The 18508-nt window shown below is 43.2% G+C and overlaps 1 protein-coding gene across 1 annotated transcript in view; it reads left to right on the forward strand.

The window, feature by feature from the left end:
- The first annotated feature begins 3487 nt into the window (after window positions 1–3487).
- The window catches only part of CENPF (centromere protein F), a 75870-nt gene continuing 60849 nt past the window's right edge, over window positions 3488–18508 (forward strand). The window contains exons 1-5 of the mRNA XM_075530343.1: window positions 3488–3603; window positions 10673–10871; window positions 12064–12260; window positions 16770–16891; window positions 17300–17391. Of these exons, the coding sequence (XP_075386458.1) occupies window positions 10710–10871; window positions 12064–12260; window positions 16770–16891; window positions 17300–17391 (573 nt within the window). The 5' untranslated portion in view covers window positions 3488–3603; window positions 10673–10709. The remainder of the gene's footprint in view (window positions 3604–10672; window positions 10872–12063; window positions 12261–16769; window positions 16892–17299; window positions 17392–18508) is intronic.

Consider the following 18508-nt stretch of genomic DNA (forward strand, 5'->3'; position numbering starts at 1 on the left):
CTCATAGTAGCCAAAAGTTGAAACAACTTATATTTTCATCAACAGATGGATAAACAAAATGTAGTGTATAGGAGTCAATGAAATACTATTCAGTCAATAAAGGAAATCAAGTCCTGAAACAACATCATGGATGATCTCTGAAAACATTATACTAAGTGAAACCAGTCAGGTACAAGAGGTTAAATATAGTATTGTCCCACTTATATGAAACATCTAGAATTTTATGACCTAGAACTAGCAAATGGGCCCTGGTTTTCTACTGCTGTACAGTTAGTCTCAGGCACCCACAAGGGGTTTCTATGAGTCAGCATTGGCTGTAAGACGGGGAGTTATTTTTTAGAATTAGCAAACAGAGACCAAAGCAGTGCATGACAAGATCCATCCTCTTCCATATAAGACTCCAGTGAAGATGTACAGTCTCAGAAGCCCAAAGGAGCACTCCTACTCTGTCCTATAGGGCTGCTACGAATACACAGCAACTGGATCACAGCGGGTTTTCTCCAAATGGTGTTTTCATCTTTGAAGATGGTCTGCTTTTAATATGATTATGTGTAGTTATGAATCAGGAAGATACTGGGAATGAAAAAATGACTGATCTATTTTAAAAGAAGGCTGAGGCTGATGGGAGGTGGGTGGGGTGGGTGGAAGGAGAGGAAGACATATACATAAATATACCACAACACAAGCTGGACATCCTAGAAGTGAAGGATAAATCAAGCACTGGGGAAAATCTAGGAATGTCTTTCCTAAAGGGATAGGGGGATAGGCAGATTTTATAGGCAGATATTCAAATTGAATAAGGCAGGGTGAGCAGAGTCTGCTAGAGGAGGAGAAGAGAGAATAATCTAGGGCAGGGGTCCTCAAAGTTTTTAAACAGGGGGCCAGTTCACTGTCCTTCAGATCTGTTGGATGGCTGGACTATAATTTCAAAAAAACCCCACAAAACTATGAACAAATTCCTATGCATACTGCACATATCTTATTTTGAAGTAAAAACCAAATCAAACGGGGCAAAAACACCCAGTGGGCTGGATAAATGTCCTCAGCGGGCCATGTACGCTCCATGGGCTGTGTACGTTCCAAGGGTTGTAGTTTGAGGACCCCTGATCTAGGCCTTAGGAACAATCGAGTGCAAGGTGGAGAGAGGACGGTAGACCTTTTGGAACCTTTTCAGGGGGACAGGTGCAAATCAAACCCACACGGATATGTTAATTCACAATTGTTTTCTTTATGCCCTCAAAAGCTTGTTTTTTTTAATGGAATATAGAAATAAGATACACACACACAAACGAATGTTGTTAGGTGTCATCCAGTCAGTTCCGACACAGCGACCCTCTGCCCAAATAAAATTGTTGCTGCTCCAGCCTCACAATTGTTATGAATGAGTCCACTGTGGCCGTCACTCCCTCAACAGTCATCCTACATATTAATATGAAACTAGTAGTCTTCCTAAAGAGAAGAGCTTATGTCCTCGGAGCGACCTCCTCTCAGGGACTTTGGATGTGTTATCAGTGAGACCAGTCCCTGGAGAAGGTCACTAGGTTTGATAAAATGGAGGAAAAAGAAGTCCCTTGTGTTAGTCCAGGTAGATTAGAGAAACAAATTCATTGACACTCATATACGTGTAAGAAAGAACTTTACATAAAGAGTAATATTCAGAAAATATCCCTAGCCCAGATCAAATGCATCAGCTCAGTGTTAGCCCATATGTCCAATCCCAGTCTATAAATTCCTCTTCAGACTCACAAACACATGCAATGACACTGAAATCAGGAAGATCACAGGCCAGTGTGAGGAAAGTCTTGGGTATCCAGTGGCAGCGGAAGCATCTCAGCACTGGCAGGGGTCTCCATGTGGCTCCGCCAGCTCCAGGGTTCCGGCTCCATCAGCGTAGCTCAAGTGGCTTGTCAACAGCAATGTGTAGCAGAGAGAGTATGTTTAGCTTCCAGCGAGCTATTATCTCGGTTGTGCCTCCAAATGAGGTCATCAAGCTGCGACCCGATTGACAGGCTAGACTCCAAATTGACAGATTTCCCCCACATCCTGACCCCAGTGCTGCTTCTCACTCTGGACTAGACTGGAGTGTGTACACAGGTACAGATATGAGATAAAAGCTCACGACACATGGAATCGAGAAACAAGAATGAGAATAGCTATACCAGAAGGGTAAGGAGCAGGGGGGGAGGGGAGAGAGGGAAGGGGGAACTGATCCCAATGATCCATACGTAACCACACACACCCCTCCAGGGGGAAGAACAACAGAAACCATGGGGGAAGAGAGATAGCAGTCAGTATGAGATAAGAAAATAATAATTTATAATCTATCAAGGGGTCATGAGGGCGAGGGGTGAGGGAGGGAAAAAAGGAGCTGATACCAAGCAAGGGCTCAATGGAAAATAAATGTCTAGAAAATGATGGTGGCAACATATGTACAAATATGCCTGATACAATTAATGTATGGATTGTGATAAGAGCTGTAAGGGCCCTCAATAAAATGGTCTTTTACTTACAAAAAAAGGTAATCCACATACTGGGATAGAAAGTACAGTTGTGTTTTTCTTTTTTGAACATAGCAGTTGCTATGTTCTATAAGTCTCCACCCCCACCCCCAAATCGACAGTCCATTATGTAACTGCCACAACCCTAGAGGAGATGGGTTGTTGTGGAGGTTGCAACAATAGCCCCAAAGATAACTGTGAGGTGGCACAGTCAGGTATTGATGTCACAGGGTTGTTATAAGTCGGAACCCTGGAGGGCATCTGACAATATCAGCTTCGAAAATTCTTTTGGCTGCGATGCTTGAACCCGCCAGCGAGTATCCAGTCTCCTGTGACAAGATGATCACTAGAGAGCAACAGAAGATCCTGCACATTGTTTTCAGTTCCTAGTTACTTAGCTTCTGTGTCCAAGGCTTGTTCAGAATGTGCTGGGTGCAGCATGCATAGTACCTCGTATCTATGTCCTAAGTGAAATATTTAATAAAGATACGTGCTGTCTCTGGGTAAGTTTTCTACAGACCGCACACGCGACAGACTACATCCGCATAATCAGCTGGCCCATTCCCTGGCTTTTGTCAAAATAATCCCAAACGCGTTGCCCAGCGGATGGGCCAGACTAGAGCCCCTCCTAGGGGATTTGAACGCGGTTTACAACGCAGCTCTAGCAGCGGCTGGGCGTTCCCACCTCCGACCTGCGGCCGGCAGCCGGAGCTCAACCGTGGCGCCACCAGAACAAAACAGCGGTTCAAAGCAGCAAAGGCAGGCCACGACAAGGAAGGTTCAAAACAACACAAAAACACCCAAAACACAACCACCCCTAACGCGTTAAAGCAGGCGCAGGCGCCTTAGAGCGTGAGGACTTGATTTTAAAAACCCATTCAAAAGGGCCAATCAGAGGACTCCTTCCCGACGCGGGCGCTCGGATTGGCCCGGTAGAACTTACCAGGGACCAATGGGCTTGCCGGAGCGGGTTGCCGGGCCGGAAGTAGGCTTGTGGGAACGGGTGGCGGCCGCGGGCCGTTTGAATCCAGACTGCGCTTGGTCCCGGGGCGCCGCGTCGGAACCCGGCTCCGTGGGGAGCTGCTTTCCCGGTTCCGGTGGAAGGGTGAGCGTCCGGCTGAGGCCCGGTTCTGGCCACGGGCGCGGGGAGCGACACGGCCAGCGGGGGAGGGAAAGCCGGCTTGCCCGTGCGCCGACGGCCCTCTGGGTCAGCAAGTCGCGCTGCCGCTGTTTCCAAGCTGCCTGTTCGCCCTGCAGCCCGTGGGAATGCGGGCCGCGGTCCTTGGCGGTGTGGCGCGGAAGAAAGCGTGGGGTTTGTTCGGGGCGGCGGGTGGGGAGTGGGTTGTTAATGACGAGAGCGTGTCGCTCCTCTTTCTCGCCTTCCCGCGTTTATTCCTTCGCTCCCGTGGGCCAGGCCCCAGGAACCAAGCGGCTTGAGCGCCGTCCCTTGTCTCGCTCGCTCCGAGGCCCGGCTGGTGGCCGCAGGCAGGGTCGGAGGCGACTCCCCGAGAAGGAAGGCAGAAAACGCGCCTGCCAGGCCCGGGGCGCACCAGACTAACGAGGGATCGGAATGGGGATGGGTGATTCGGGCGTGAGCTTCTCTCGACGTATTTAGGCTACAAAGGACGGCATTTTCTGGAAGACGACTGGCCTGTAAAGCCTTCCAGGGACTTAGTATTGAGGGCTACCTTCACCCCACTAGCCTTAACATTTCACATTTCAGGTTCGCATTAAACATTCCCCCCCCCCCCCCATTTGCTCGGAGTGGCCTGATAGACTTTGAAATGGAAAAAAGCCCTCCCAATTTGCCAGTCCTCTTCTGGTTCCTTTATTCTTGCCTGTTTTCTGCATCACTCCTTTTATTCCAGGGCTCGGTTTAGTATTAAAAACCAAAACCAAAACCTGTGCATTCACAGCCTGTTGACAATAGCTGGAAATGGATTGTTCTTTCAGCCTAGTTCTAAAGACCAAAGAATAAGTAATGTAAAATTCCTACCGAGTTTTTTAAAACCACTAAGATGTGGTTGAGAAAGAGACAGGGCACATCACAGAGTGCAGTAGGCTGAAAGTTACAACCCCCTCCTTGCCAAAAAACAACCCCCCCCAAAAGTTTTCATGACTAATATAAGTAGCCTGCATAGAGGGTTCACCAGGTGACATCACTCAAAGCCTTTAATAACTTTAAAATGTACTTCAGCCTTACAGTAACCCCAAGAAGTTGCCATCATTGTTTTAATCTCATTTTACAAATAAGGATACAGACACAGAACAATTTGCTTACATGCCAGAGTATGTACAGTTAAGAGCTCTTGATACCGAATCCAGGGCAGATAATACCCTTCAGGAACAAATGGGAGTAGCTATTGATGTAGGGGAAAATGAGGGAAGAAAGGGGGGACTGATGGCAATGATGGACATATAGCCCTACCCCCCCAGGGTGATGAGCAACAGAAACATGGGTAAATGGAGACAGCGGACGGTATAAGATATAATAATTTATAATATGTCAAGGGTTTATGAGGGTGGGGGAGGTAGGTAAAAAATGAGCTGATACCAAGGGCTCAAGTAGAAAGAGAATGTTTTGAAAAGGATGATGGCAACATATGTACAAATGGGCTTGACAAAATGGATATATGGATTGTTAGGAGATGTAAGAGCCCCCAATAAAATGATTTTATAAAAAGAAGAAAATAATTTGCCTAAGGTCACCCATTTTGTAAGTAGCTGAGATGGTATTTGAATCCAGCTTTGAAACATTAAGGCTCTGTACCTGTTTCCTGGTCCAGGTCCTGTGGAGTTGACTTTACGGCCCTATGTAATGAGTCTATTACTAATGTGACACTCACCGTTTGTCATTTATTCTTGCATGCATTCATTCAACAAGTTAGAACTGCTGGGAGGAGAAAAGGGGCAGCTGTGCCACGCGAGACTGATCCCGAGAGGTCAGCTCTCCTTCCCACAGGAGGAGATACTTGAACCGAGGGACTAAGCTTGAGTGGGGAATTAACAATGTGAAGAAGGGAAAGAACATCTGCTGCCAAATAACTTGTGCATTTTATTTATTTATAGAACCTACCTTACTTGGTGGTGTAGTGGTTATGGGTTGGGTTGCTAACAGCAAAGTCAGCAGTTTAAAACCAAGGGCTCAGAGGGAGAAAAAGGGGCTCTTTACCCCTATAAAGAATTAAAAATTAAAGTTTTTTAATACATCATCTTATTGGGGGCTTGTACAACTCTTATCACAATCCACACATACATTCATTGTGTCAAGCACATTTGTAGATTTTTTGCCATCATTTAAAAAAATTTTATTGGGGGTTCGTACAATTCTTATTACAATCCATACATACATCCATTGTGTCAAGCACATATGTAAATTTGTTGCCATCATCATTCTCAAAACATTTGCCTTCTACTTGAGCCCTTAATATCAGCTGCTCATTTTCCCCCTCCCTTCCCACTCCCCCCTACTTCATGAACCCTTCATAATTCATAAATTATTATTTTGACATATGTTACACTGTCCGACGTCTCCCCCTGCCCTCTTGTCTGCTGTCCATGCCCTAGGGAAGAGGCTATACGTAGATTCTTGTAATCAGTTACCCCTTTCTACCCCACATTCCCTCCACCCTCCAGGCTTCGCCACTCACCACTGTTCCTTAAGGAGTCATGTGTCCTGCATTCCCTGTGTTTCCAGTTGCTATCTGTACCAATGTATATCCTCTGGTCTAGCCAGATTTGTAAGGTAGAATTGGGATCATGATAGTGGGGGGGGGGAGGAGGAGAAGAAAGCATTTAAGAACTAGAAGAAAGTTATATGTTTCATTGTTGCTACCCTGCACCCTGACTGGCTCATTTCTTACCCACAACCTTTCAGTAAGGGGTGTCCCTTGGCTACCGATGGGCTTTGAGTCTCCACTTTGCACTCACCCACATTTACAATAATAGGATTTTTTGTTTCTTGGTGATTGATACCTGATCCTTTCAACAGCTCGTGGTCACGCAGGCTGGTGTGTTTCTTCCATGTAGCCTTTGTTGCTTCTGAACTAGATGTTGCCATCATTTTCAAGGCATTTTCTTTCTTCTTGAGCCCTTGGTATCAGCTTGTCATTCCCCCCCCTTCCTTCCTCACCCTCCCTCATGAACCCTTGATAATTTATAAATTATTATTTTTTCATGTCTTACACTGATGTCTCACTCCACCCACTTTTGTCCATTCCTCATTGTTATTCCTCCATGTCCATTATTGTTGGTTACTCCTTTTTTCCCCCACCTTTCCCTTCCCCTCCTGGTATGGCTACTCTCAATATTGGTCCTGAGGGGTTTATCTGTCCTGGATTCCCTGTGTTTCTAGCTCTTATCTCTACCCATATACATGCTCTTTCCAGATAGATTTGTAAGGTAGAATTGAGGTCATGATAGTGGGGAGGAGTAAGAATTAAAGAACCAGAGGAAAGTTGTATGTTTCAATGGTACAATATTGCACCCTGACTGACTCATCTCCTCCCTGCGACCCATCTGTAAGGTTGTCCAATTGCCTACAGATGGGCTTTGGGTCTCCACTTGCACTCCCCCTCATTTGCAGTGTTAAGATGTTTTGTTCTGTGTCTTTGATGCCTGATACCTGATCCTATTGACACCTCATGATCACACAGCTGGTGTGCTTCTTCCATGTGGGCTTTGTTGCTTCTCAGCTAGATGGCAGCTTGTTTATCTTCAGGCCTTTAAGATGCTATATCTTTTGATAGGCGGCACCATCAGCTTTCTTCACCACATCTGCCTATGTACCCATTTTGCCTTCAGGGATCCTGTAGGGACGGTGAGCATCATAGAATACAGGATTATTAGAATGAAGTGTTCTTGCATTGAGGAATTCTTGAGTAGAGACCCAATGTCCATCTGCTACCTTAATACTAAAGCTAAAAATATACGTATATAGATCTGTTTCTCCATTGTCATATATAAATATATTTACATATGTACATGTCTTTATTTAGACCTCTATAAATGCCCTTTGCCTCCTAGTTCTTTCCTCTATTTCCTTTGACTTTCCTCTTGTCCCACTATCATGTTCAGCCTTCATTTGGTTTTCAGTAATTCCTCTTTGTTACATTGCCCTTGTTCAAGTCTTTTTGTTGTTGTTTTTTTAATCGTTTTATTAGGGGCTCAGACAAATCATCACAATCCACACATACATCCATTGTGTAAAGCACATTTGTACATTCATTGCCCTCATCATTCTCAAAACATTTGCTAACTACTTAAGCCCCTGGCATCAGTTCCTCATTTTCAACCCCTCCCTCTCTGCTCCCCCTCCCTCATGAACCCTTGATAATTTATAATTTATTGTTTTGTCATATCTTGCCCTATCCGACGTCTGCCTTCACCCACTTTTCTGTTGTCCGTCCCCCAGGGAGGAGGTCACCTGTAAATCTTTGTAATCGGTTCCCCCTTTCCAACCCACCCTCCCACTACCCTCTCAGTATCTCCACTCACACCCCTGGTCCTGAAGGGATCATTTGCCCTGGATTCCCTGTGTTTCCAGTTCCTATCTGTACCTGTGTATATCCTCTGGTCTAGCCAGACTTGCAAGGTAGGATTGGGATCATGATAGTGGGTGGGAGGGCGGGGAGGAAGCATTTAGGAATTAGAGGAAAGTTGTATTTTTCATTGTTGCTACATCACACCCTGACTAGCTCGTCTCCTCCCCGAGACCCTTCTGTAAGGGGATGTCAAGTGGCCTACAAATGGGCTTTGGGTCTCCACTCTGCACTCCCCCCCTCATTCACTGTGGTAAGATTTTTTTGTCCTGATGATGCCTGATACCTGATCCCTTCGACACTTCGTGATCACACAGGCTGGTGTGCTTCTTCCATGTGGGCTTTGTTGCTTCTGAGCCAGATATCTTCCATGTGGGCTTTGTTGCTTCTGAGCTAGATGGCCGCTTGTTTACCTTCAAGCCTTTAAGACCCCAGACGCTGTATCTTTTCATAGTTGGACACCATCAGCTTTTTTCACCATATTTGCTTATTCACCTTTGTCTTCAGCGTTGTGTCTGGAAGGTGAGCATCATAGAATGCTAATTTAATAGAAGAAAGTATTTTTGCATTGAGGGGGTACTTGAGTGGAGGCCCAATGTCCTTCTGTACCTTAAATACTAAACCTATAAATATATGCACATAGATCTATTTCCCCATTTTCATATATAATTATATTTGCATATGTACACGTCTTTATCTAGACCTCTATAAATGCCCTTTGCCTCTCAGCTCTTTCCTCTATTTCCCTTGACTTTCCTCCTGTCCCACTTTCATGCTCAGGCCCACCAAGGTTTCAGCAATTCCTCTTGGTTACATTACCCATGATCATGCCCTACCAGACCTCCCACACCCTCCTCACCACTGATATCGCACACTTGTTCCCTTGTCACTGGCTTTGTTAACACCACTACCTTTACCCCCACCTCCCCCTCTCCGATGGCCCCCCCGGGAACTGTTGGTCCTCTTTTTTTCTCCTCCAGATTGTTCATCCAGCCAATCTTATTTAGACAGGCCTGTGGAGATAATAACATGCACAAAAACAAGACAGAGCAAAACCAAGCCACAATATGCAGCAAAACAACAATAAACCAATGACAAAATAACAAGATAAAACACATCAAGAAAGAAAAGCTTGTAGTTAGTTCAAGGATCGTTTGTTGGCCTTTAGGAGTGTTTTCCAGTCTAGTCTGTTAGGGCACCACGCCCTGGGCTCATAGTCTACCTTCAGCTTTCCCTGGGGACTTCACTGCACGATTCCCTTGCTGTCCTGTTGCACACCCTTAGTGTTTTGCCTCGGTGTGGCGGGATCAGATCCCTTGATCAAGTCTTACCAGGCCTCTTATACCCTCCTAGTCATCAATTTTAGATCACTTGTTGTTCCCTTGTACCTGAGTTTGTTGACATCTACTTCCTTTTCCCCTTTTCCCCTTCTCCCCTTCTCCCATGTGCCTACAGAATGGTTGGTCCCCTTGTTTTATCCCACGTATCTTATCTGGATAGACGCGCAGAAATAATATGCACAAACACAAAGCAACAAAAGAAAACAAAACCAACGATAAAAAACAGAAAGAAAAGCCTATAAATAGTTCAAGGCCTGTTTGTTGACCTTTACGAGTGTTTTCCACTAGAGTCTGATGGGGTACCATGCCCTGGCCTCACAGTCTGTTTTTGGTATTCCCGGGGACATCATTGCTTTGCTCCCATTGCTTTTCTGTTGCACACCCTTAGTGCTTTGCCTTGGTGTGGTGTGGTCAGGTTGAGCACAATTCCTGCACTGTGTCTCCAGTGTTGTCCCCCGTAGTGCTTTGGATCAGTGAGGGTCATCACGTCTCATAGTGGGACCGGCTCTATGGTCCTCTGTGCATTGGCTACTCTGAGCAGTAATATCATCCTCAGGGCTTGTTGGGCCAGGATGTGTTCCACTCTTTTGGTCCCGTGTGCTCTGATCAGACATGTCCCTACCCCTCAGCTGTAGCTTCAGTGCTGTCCTCTGGAGTGAATTCTTCTGGGCGGAGGGGGGTCTGTCTGTGTAGTTGGGATTGGGGCCGGCCCCCTTGTGAAGGGTTATAGTCTAAGAAACTCACAGGGGCAATTCTACCTTGCTGTCCTTATAGGTTTCCTATGACTCAGCATCAACTCAGTGGCGGTGAGTGAGTAATGTCATCTGAAAATCTTAAAGCAAAATATTCCTATTTTGTATTACAAAAGCTGAGCTGTAGGGGTTAGGTAGCCATGTAAGTCAAAACTGATAAGTGAGAAAACAGGAATGCAAGGGGAGGCCAACCAACTACATTCAAAACAAAACAAAAAACCTCAATTGGTATGGACTCAGTCATGACCTTTTGTAAACCTTTATGAGGACCGCCGCATCTTTCTCCTAGAATGTAAGTGGTGGGTTTGAACTTCCAACCTTGTGGTCATTAGCCCCGTGTTTAACCCAGGATGCTACCAGAGCTCCTTAAGCCTGTTATGTACTTAATAATCTAAGTTAATTGCTTCCAGGTCATGGAGAAGATAAATACTATACTTGGCTATCTTTATAAATGCGAGGTTTTGAAACTGGATTCTTAAATGTGGTTTGATAAACTGGTTGGTTTTGGAGACTTTAAGATTGACAGAGTTGTTTCTTTACAGTTATTTATAAATGTTTGGGTAAAAAAAGGCAAGCAAAATGAGCTGGGTTTTAGAAGAGTGGAAGGAAGGCCTGCCTACAAGAGCGCTTCAGAAAATTCAAGAACTTGAAGGACAGCTCGACAAATTAAAGAAAGAAAGGCAGCAAAGGCAGTTTCAGCTCGAAACGCTGGAGGCTGCATTGCAGAAGCAAAAACAGAAGGTACGATCACTGAAAGGATGGTGTTTAAAACAGTTCATTCATTGTTTGGATTAAGCTTTTTTTTTTGTTTGTTTAATGCAATTATTTTATTTTATTTATTTTATATTTTTCATTTTTTAAATACATCTTTTTATTGGGGCTCATACAACTCTTATCACAATCCATACATACATCAATTGAGCAAAGCACCCTTATACAATCGTTGCACTCGTCATTCTCAAAATTCGCTTTCCACTTGGGTTCCTGGAACCAGCTTGGGTTTCCTCTTTTTTTTTTTTCCCTCCCTCCGCGCTCCCCCCTGGATTAAGTTTTTAAATTTAATGAGGGGATTTTGCTACCTGCAGGTGGTAATCTACATTTCCTCATTTCTTGTTTTATAAAATGCAATTGCCACTAATTTTCATCTTCATTTGGGCTTACCAGCTAATATTTAGGGTTACTGACTTCCACTTTTAGTTTGAACTGTGTTTTGGGGAGTGCTTTCCATTTTTAAGTAACAAGGCCAAAGAGCTCTGGCTGTGAATATGGAGCAAAATTAACAATGATTGGGTTTTTTTTTTTAGTGTAGGCTTTTCACTGGAATTTGCAAATCTTGTATCTTTAGGGCCTTCTCTGGTATAATCACTGCTTCTAAATAATTTTGTTGGAGAATTTTCCAGTTCCTCAGAAATAACTAGGCTTAGCAGCTGAATTGGAAATGAATTGTTAAGGGAGATTTGTAGCTTCTAATTTTTTATTATAAAAAATATCGAACTAAATATAGGATCAGAATACAAAATCTGTGATAAAATACAAATAAAGTTTGCCATTTTTAAGTGACATTAAATGCATATACCGTGTGGTAAAATATCACCACTATTTATTTGCAAAGCTTTGGCCTTACCTCAAACAGAGAGTCAATACCTGACCCTTTAGACCTCTGTCCGTCTCCCCACCATCCAGGATTTTTTTCACTTCTTGCCTAGGAAGGTTATGTGCAGCCTTGACTGATGGCAGCATCATTCAAGACGTAGAATTTTCCTGCCGATAGGCTTCGAAGTGTGTCACTTAAAATGTGATCACACACAGTACTGACAGCTGGATTATTACAGCCATGCCTGAGAAATTTTCAGCCAGTGTTAGTCATATTCATAAATAATGTTTGACAGATTCATGAATAAGTGAACATCATTTTCTGAACAATCTCATTTAGGTTGAAAATGAAAAAACAGAGGGCACGAACCTGAAAAGGGAGAACCAAAGCTTGATGGAAATGTGTGAGAATCTGGAGAAAACTAAGCAGAAGATTTCTCATGAACTTCAAGCCAAGGAGTCCCAAGTGAATTTCCAGGAAGGACAACTGAACTCAAGCAAAAAACAAATCGAACAGCTGGAACAGGAACTTAAAAGGTAGTTGTTTACAAATGACATTTATATGGATTTGGTTTTTATACAAGGGGCCTTCCAAAAACTCACAACAAAATGTAAAAGTAAAAGGTAGTGGAAATTTTTATCAACTGTTTGGAGTCACCAAATGTGTTTGTTTTCCTTCTCCAGTATGTATGTAGTTAGACATGGTGAGGTTCTATTTCCCCTTTTTGTGGCAGAAATAATGATCCAGGCAAATAATTCTTTCCTAAAAATCTCAAAACTTCTATTGCAAGACTAGTAATTTATCTTTTTTTAAAAATTTAAATCATTTTATTGGGGGCTCATACAATTCTTATCACAATTCATACATATATCCATTGTGTCAAGCACATATGTACATTTGTTGCCATCATCATTCTCAATTTATCTTTTTTAGCAACTTGTTTAAATTTGTCTAATGGTTGCTTGCTTAATCTGTTCAGTAAAAAAGCAATAACAAGCAGTTGTTTTCCAGTTGATTCTGACTCTCGGCAACCCCTAGGACTATATTCCATTGGGCTTCCAATGGTTGATAATTGGAAATGGATTGCCAAATCTGTCTTTTGAAGTGCCCGAAGCGTTTGCACTACAAGGGACTCACTTGATTCATGTCATGTTTATTAAGCTGCTATAGATAAGGGCTTCAGAAAATTCTGTTATCTGTTAGGTTCATTTTCTTATAAACTTTTTGAAGCCCCTAGTGTTCTAGTGCATTGCCCTCCTGGATTTTACTTTAGAGAAATATTTAGATTCTCAATTTGCAATTTCTAGTTAATATTATCAGTGAAAAGTATAAGATGTATTGGATTGAATCATTAAGGGAACCCTCAAGGAAAAGGGATTTTTCTGTTGAATCTTGACGTCTCAGTAGGAGTTGGCCACGAAGGATGATTTCAGCAGAGAGAATTGTGTGTTGAGAAGCCGGAAAAAGGCGAGATGCTCAGGGACCCCAGAGTAGTGCAGTAAGGAACTGAGTAGACACCAGTCATGACAGATGAAGTTGGGTAACTAAGGAGGGTCAGTGTAGGAAGGCTTAACATCACCCTGAACAGTAGACAGCTATGGAAGGTTTGAGCATGGGACTGCATGGTGAAGTGTGAGAAAGATCACCGTGACTGCAATAAGGAGAGTTGTTGAGAAGGGATTGAACTGGAGCAGGGAGACCCTGAAGGAGAGACAGACCTAGGAGAGAGAGAACAAGCTTGAATTTACATACGTAAATCGGTGAAAAATCAGTACGTTTCAGTGACTGGTTGGCTGTGAGGGAGAACAGTATCAGGGGAGAAAAAGATGATTCCTAAGATTCCGGGTTGGAGAGCAAGACAAGTGCTTGTTCCCTGAGAGAGGAGGTAGTTTTGAGAGGAATAGCCGAGGCTATGCTTGGATAAGACTTATTCAGAGAGTTAGATAAGTAAACCTGGCAACTGTTGTCATCAAGTAAAAGTATAGAGTAAGATCGATTCCAGAACCTTGAGAGATAGCATTGCATAATCGTGAAAGATAAGAAAAGGAAATTGAAGTGAAGGTGGAATGAATACTGGGAGAATTATGGTATCATTGAAGTCAAGAGAAGGTGGAAGTTCAAGGAGGAAGGAGAGCAATCATCTCACAATTGTGCAGAGAAATCTGTATATCTTGAATATAAGAATTAATATTGAAGATGTTAATAGAAAAGATAAAATAAGTTCTGTCCATGGGAAAGTAGATGATGGGATTCTAACACAGGAGTGGATTGTGCATTATTCTAGGTTTTATTTTATACGTGTTCTGAAAGGATGGAAGAAGGAAAAGGTAAATAAATGCAGTCAAGGTTGAAGGATGAAAGTTCAAGCATGGCTTAGACTGAGGGGCGTGTGTGTGTGTGTGTGTGTGTGTGTGTGTGTGTAAGTAAGCTTGAGGGTGATGAATAGGGAAGCAAGAGTTGGAGAAGCACCTCATGGTCTACTTGAAGCTGGAGACCATGATTTTATAGTGGAACGTTTTTGTTAATTAATGAAAGATTTCTGTGGTACATACTATAAGTTGATTAGATTTGCTGAGGAATCATTATTCTCAGCTCATATATTGTTTCTTTCGTCCCAAAATATGGAGCTCAGAGAAACTAGGGACACAGAGGCACCTTCTTCACTCCCTATGTGGAGTAAGGCTCCCATGTGTAAACAGCCCAGGGGCCACTTCTGACCACCTCTGACTTTCCTGTTGCCACGAAGTAGAGGTCAGGCATGCCTCCCTTCTTTACCAGTTCTGATGCAAACCCTTCCTCTCATGACACTGCTTCTTTGCTGGCTTCTATAGTTTGTTGAAGTGGCCACACACAACTCGAATACGACTCGCGATTAAGGGCGTTAACTGGTGAAATTAACAGGTTACCACAGCCAGGGTCAGGAAACATGAAGGATATAGTCATTGGTCCACAACAGTATCTCTTCTCAGCCTGCAGCCGTGCCTCGCTGTCTCTGTGGGCCAGGGAGGTCAACACTGCTGTCTCAGAGTCTCAGCATTGCTCCTCTGCTCTGGCTCATGGTCTCCTTGCTTTGGCCTCTGCTGTTGGCCTGGTTCCTATGCTCTGTGCTATAGTCTCCTTGCTGCAGCCTCTGGTGCCGTAGGCCGGCTCTGTCACTTGAGACAGTGACCCTGAACATGCTCCACTGATGATTTTCCTTCCTTTATGTTCCTGGGAATATGTAGGAGGAATGGCTGTGATGGAAGTGTGGTTTTCCTCTTCTAGTAGAGCATTGTTGTTGTGTTAGGTGCACTGAGTCTGTTCCAACCCATTGCGATACGGATACACAACAGAACGAAACTGCCCGGCCCGGCCCCATCCTCACAATTGTTCCCATGCCTGAGCCCATTGTTGCAGCCACTGTGTCAGTCCATCTCACGGAGGGCCTTCCTCTTTCATGGTCCTTTCACTTTACCGAGCATGCTGTCCTACTCTAGGGACTGGCCTCTCCTGACAACATGTCCAAAGTATGCGAGATGAAGCCTCGCCACCCTTGCCTCTGAGGCAGCGGTTCTCCACCTTCCTCATGCCGCAGCCCTTTAATACAGTTCCTCATGTTGTGGTGACCTCCAATCATAAAATTAGTTTTGTTGCTACTTCATAACTATAGTTTTGTACTGTTATGAATTTGGCAACCCCAGTGAGAAGAGCGTTCGCCCCGCAAAGGGGTCATGACTCACAGGTTGAGAACTGCTGCTCTAAGGAGCACTCTGGACACATTTCTTTCAAGATAGATTGGTTTGACCTTTTTGCAGTCTGATTCTTTCACTGTTCTTCACCAGTACCACAATTCAAATGTATACCCCTAGCGGACCATCCCTCCAAGGAAACAAAGGGTCATGACTTGGCTCCCACCGTCTGCTAAGGCGGATACTTAATCCCAGCGTAATCTAGTATTGCAGAGAACTTGCTCCAAAATGGGATGACAGCCACAGTCGAGAGGCCAGAATTTATAATACATCACATACAGGATTATGGCTAGGAGTAGACCATGTTGACTACATCTCAGGCCACCCCCTGGCTCTTCTAGCCATTAACACATTCATACTTGCATAATTGAATTCCCCTTTTCTTGCACTTACACCTAAAATGATAATTCTTATCATCATCAAATGTCATCATGGACATTCATACCTCAGTCATGTAATTCCATCAACATCTAGTCTCACCCTCTTTCCCAAACTTAACAAGAAAAGAGGACAACTATTCTGTGGGGATCCTCCCTTGTTAATTTCTTTGGCCGCTATGGACACCATGAGACTTGTGAGTCAGCATCTTCTTGCTTCCTGGTGTATATCATTGAGGGGTTCATTGTAGTTCCCTTATTAAGCTAAAATTGGATAGTGGAGACTTGGAAGGGTTGAGCCCTCTGACATCATGGGTTGCTTGGTTCTGAGATGTGTTTAGAACTTACTTGAATTATAGAGATGTTTCTGCATTTATGTACATATATAACCTTTCCCCCTTTTTTTGTGTGCAGCCATATATATCTTTTCTAGAGGTCTAATGATAACTCATTTTTATTTCTTTTAAAAATGTTATAGAACTTTTGATAATTCTCTAAAGTCTGTGCTTTTGTCATGAAGAAATACAATAAATCACCTCAGGTCCCTCTTCATGACTTGTTCTCCATTCTCAGAGATGTCTATTTCCTCCCTGGTTTCTTAGTTGGGCTTTTACATCCCCATGCCTCTCTGACTAGAATAGAAAATATGCTTGGGCTCTGTCCCTAACCCCCGACTCTTCATTGGTACTGTAGTGGTTAGTACAGGTCCTCATTAGAGAGAGCCTTTTCGACATTGGGTCATTATTGGTTTCTTTGATGACGGGGCGTGTGTATGTCTGACACATTAGCACTTCCTAAATGTCTGTTGGATAAAGGAAGTGGTATGAATTCCTAGAGGGGTGGGATTCTTTGTGAGTGGATTACTGTTTTTGGTTTTGGTGATTTGGAGCCGTTGCTCTGCTCTAAATGATTTGGTGTCCTCTTGGGCTTTTTCTACCAGGTATAAATCAGAGCTTGAAAGAAGCCAACACTCTGCGACACCTGCAGACGTTTCTCTGAATCCCGGGGGAACACCCCAGAAAGTCTTTCCAACTCCACTCACACCTAGTCAGCATTACAGTGGTAAGAATTTGGTGCTGAGAGGTTTTAATTCCATCTAATAAGCAAATTAACTCAGTAGTGACACCACCTTTTAATGTAGGCCTTAAAAACTGACACTACTTTTTCCATAGTATTTGCATGCTTGAACTAGATTGAAACACTGAGCCTTTAAACTCTTCTCATCCTTTATGTTATGTGGTATGCTTTAAAAGTAGTTCGTCTTTCGAATGTTCCAAACACCCGTGTTTCTGTGTGAGTTAAAATTTGAGAAATTTGATCCGCATTTTGATCCTTTGTCCTAGCACGATGTTCTTTCTATTTTGGTGTACTCACTCATTTTCAGATTCTCTTCTGTAACGACTATTGACCTGTGAAATTCTCCATGAAATTAGTGATGGAAAAAATCAAGCGGTATTTCATTGTGTTTAGGTTCCAGGTATGAAGACCTAAAAGAAAAATATAATAAAGAAGTTGAAGAACGAAAAAGATTAGAGGCAGAGGTTAAAACCTTGCAGGCCAAAGTAAGTTAATTCAGGGGTATTGATTGATAGGGGCTACAGCGAGGTTAGGTGATGGAAATTTGCTTTACCTAGAGTGGACACTTATTTCTTACACTGAGAAAATTCTCCTGGCTTATTGATTGTGACGATTTATAAGTTTTAGTTTTGAAAATAGGTATGCGTGAAATTGTGTAGGGAGCTTAGTGTATCTCTAAACGTTCAATATTCATAATCTAGAAATCATCGCCATATAAATATTTTCCACTAAAAACTAATGCTAGATTGACACAGATGCCACAGTGGGTTCAAACCTGACAGTGATTGTGAGGGTTGTGTAGGACTGGACAGGGTATTGTTCTGTTGTCCGTAGGATAACACACTGAAGGACTCAGCAACTGCTAATAACAACAAACAACAACAAGAACTAATGATAAGAGTGGGTTTGGAGAGGGTAGGATGCCTCGAGGCAGCGGTTTCTTTTGCAGCCCTTCTGATGGGCTCTGGTGATTCCTAACAGACATTGAGGTTTGGGGATCATTATTTATGAGCTGTTGGTTCAGAGAAGATTATCAGCATCTTGAGTCTTTTAAATAAGCTGCTAATAAGAGTATTTAGCTACTTCTTAGATATGAGTAAAGAAGCTACGAGAGTGAGAGAGGTGGTTAAAGAAGATTGACCTAATCTCCACAAAAAGTCCTATAGTTCAGGAGGCCTGGCCCTGACAATACTTGCTACACAGATGTGCTGAATTTTTCCCTATTTATGTCTATGATATGTTGTGTGTTAGGGGAAACCCAGTTCAGCATTAATTGACATTTCAGCTATACATAAAAACTTGCTGAGGTGGCACAATTCAGTAAAAATTTAATGCTGATGTAGGTAGATACTGTAAATTTAAGCCACTGAGATACTGTAGATAATGAGAATTTAAGAATCAGGAAAAAAAATCAGTATCAGCCACCTATTTGTTATAATTATGACAAGTTCTTTTTGTGCCTTTATTACCACCATTATTTTGAAGTCACTGAAATTATGTTCAGCAAAGGCATTGCTTAGCAAGACAAACCAACTAGAAATTGTCTGGTTTGTCCTAGATGTACCGTGTTGTTTCTGTCCCCGTCACTCATTTGTGCCAGTT

The sequence above is a fragment of the Tenrec ecaudatus genome, chromosome 1 (genome assembly GCF_050624435.1).
Source record: "Tenrec ecaudatus isolate mTenEca1 chromosome 1, mTenEca1.hap1, whole genome shotgun sequence".
Lineage (NCBI taxonomy): Eukaryota > Metazoa > Chordata > Mammalia > Afrosoricida > Tenrecidae > Tenrec > Tenrec ecaudatus.